The 2,910-nt window shown below is 31.2% G+C and overlaps 1 protein-coding gene across 1 annotated transcript; it reads right to left on the bottom strand.

Moving 5' to 3' along the window:
• Positions 1-1,013: 1,013 nt before the first annotated feature.
• On the bottom strand, positions 1,014-1,625 carry LOC111879795 (pEARLI1-like lipid transfer protein 1). The gene has a single exon (XM_023876227.2). It carries the CDS (start codon positions 1,577-1,579, stop codon positions 1,136-1,138), a length of 444 nt encoding a protein of 147 aa, XP_023731995.1. The 5' UTR covers positions 1,580-1,625; the 3' UTR covers positions 1,014-1,135.
• Positions 1,626-2,910: the final 1,285 nt, after the last annotated feature.

The raw sequence follows: 2,910 nt of genomic DNA, 5'->3' as shown, positions 1-2,910 counted from the left end.
TTTTGTTACTTCAAGATGATTTGGTTTTGAGACATGATATTATGGTTTTATGTATTGACATGATCTTGGCGATGTTTTGATAAACTAATTTATAAATCACTTAATTAAAAACAAAAATTTTGGCTTCAAATTTTGAGATGTTACAAAATATATATATATATATATATATATATATATATATATATATATATATATATATATATATATATATATATATATATATATATATATATATATATATATTAATCTAGACGGTATGAAAGAAACAAATATAATTGTAATAAATTAGTAAAGGAATAAAAATAATCATGTGACTTAATACATTAAGTTATCATTAATTATTATACAACACGAAGACATAAAATGCATTTCTTTGAAAACATAAAGTGAACCACTACAATAGAAAGCAAAAACATAATATAATTGTTTCAAATACAATGCTATAATTTGAAAAAAAAAAAAAAAAAAAAACAAAACAAAATGTTATAAATAATAAAAATATCAAAATGTACAATAGAAAGATGCTATAAAGTACAATGTTACAAATAAAGTAGAATGTTAATTTTTGTAGAAAAAAAACAATATGGATTGTAAAAAAAACAATGCTAATTCCGTAGACTAAACTCTAAATCCGAAATTATGTTTAAACAACATCACGTCTATTGATAAAAGTTGGACTAATAATTAACATCAAAACTATCCTGAGTTTCAAGTAGTACTCAAAGCTTTTATCGATAAGTCCAAGTCACACCTTCATAGTAGTGGTAAAATCAGACGTGCGTGTCAAAAATGTGATAACTGTTACTTCAAGTACTCGACGGCAATGGAACGCCATATATTTATAAATGTGTGTAAAAAATGTAATAACCGATGACTTTCTTATTCTTTACCGGCGACTGTTGTTGCCGCTAATTACATTTTTTCTTGTAATGATATACACTAAAGGTATTAAGTGAAATTTTTTTTTATGTTATGAGTTTTTAAGAATTTAAATTTTGTAAAAGTCACTAAAATTTCAAAATTCAAGCACACAAATTTATTCTCGAATCAGATAATACATGATTCTTTACATCATATCAAACATAACAAAATGTATTCCAAAATACAAAAATCTATAGTTTTAAGCTGTCAAAATCTAGGTGCATTGGAAGCCAGATGGGGCCTTCTTTTCACAGTAATTAAGCAACACGCTCAATGAGACAGGAACGTTAAGGTTGATTCCCAAGACATCAGCTTTAATCGCAGTGCAAAGACATACTGCAGCGTCAAGATCTGTGAGACCAGCAATGAGGGAACAACATGGTGTCTCTGATCGATTTCCTACGACTATGGGGAGAAGATTGTTGAGGAGGTTAGCACACACACCCAATTTGAGAGTGTCTCTCGGGCAAGTAGCTTTGGGAGGGGTTGAAGGTGTTGAAGGTTTTGGAGGTTTTGTAGGTGTCTGAGGTTTTGAAGGTGTTGAAGGTTTTGGTGGAGGTGGGCAGCCTTTTGCGGTATTAGTGGAGGATGCCAGAGTGAAGAAAACAAGGTTGAACGTAAGGAGAAAAGTTGTGATTACCAAAACTGTTGAAGCCATTTTCAAGGCTTTACCTTCTTATAGTTAGAAAGTTTTGTACTTTGTTTTCTGTAAAGATATCGAAGGTACTTACGGTATTTATAGATGGAAATGCCAATCGCTTTCTACTAGCTAGCTTCATCACTGTTTGATAAATAGTTTAATATGTTTATTCAATTGTCTTCCTCTAAAATTATAAGACTATCTAAACGAAAATGACATGAGTTTCATCATAAATGCTCGTAAAACCCATCAATAAAATTTCATTCGGATGTTAAGAAGAAATGTAGGCATTATTACTAGTTGCTAGTTGGTACAATAACATAATCGCGTGTTCATTTCAGTTGCTTAAAAACGGAATTCACAGTATATTATATGTTCAATGTAATTAAAGCAAAAGATTTAATGCATGCATCCGTGTTTTGTAAACTAGTTTTCGTGAAACATTGTAACGACAGAGTCAACTTTACAATTTATAATTATTTTGTATAACACTTTGCATGTAAGCCTAATTTGGGATTTTATATAAATATTTATTTGACGAATATCATTTTTTCGTTTACCTTTAGTATGTCACTGACCTTTTTCTAATTCTCTTATAGTTTAAAAAAATAGACTGATTAGATATTCGCTTGTTTAATCCATCTCTTCGCAGATACTTATTTCATGAAAAAACTTACTAAAATATACTTTTTTGTAATAATACAATTTTATTAACACTACAAGAAAGGTTAGTATTACCGGCGACGCCTTTAGCCGCGACACTAGACAATAGCGGCGACATGTAATTGACGCGTTACATGTCGCCGCTATTGTCTGGTGTCACCGCTAATACTCGGTTACAGCGGTCCGCGTCAAACTACCCCCATCCGTCCGAGTTCTTTTCAATCCAACGGTTGTAGAGGAAAACGAAAAGACATGCTGACTTTTCCTTCCATGTGTCGCCGCGATTGCCCTAATATCGCCGCTAATACCCAGACTTCTTGTAGTGTGAGGAACACTAGCTAGATGCTAGGCATGGATAGAAGAAAACACGACATTAGAAATAAAGATGCAGTGGAATTGATACAAGCTTAATACACTAATTAACTGTATATATAACCATTCTTTAAACCGTCAATAAATAAAATAAGGGATGCGGACAAGGGTGTTCGTTTGGATGAATCGGTTTGATACGATCCAATCAAAAGAATCCAATTTGATTTCAGTATTCAAAAGATAGATCACAATAGTCCAAACCAAATTCAAATCTGATCCGATCCAATCAAAATATAATTCAATTGGAGCGGTTTTATAATTCGGTTTTCAAAAATCATAATATTTTTTAAAACCGTGTATGATTAGAATATGAT

The sequence above is a fragment of the Lactuca sativa genome, chromosome 7 (assembly GCF_002870075.4).
Source record: "Lactuca sativa cultivar Salinas chromosome 7, Lsat_Salinas_v11, whole genome shotgun sequence".
NCBI lineage: Eukaryota > Viridiplantae > Streptophyta > Magnoliopsida > Asterales > Asteraceae > Lactuca > Lactuca sativa.
The sequence above is the reverse complement of the archived record's forward strand: the minus strand, read 5'-3'. Positions and strand labels throughout refer to the sequence as shown.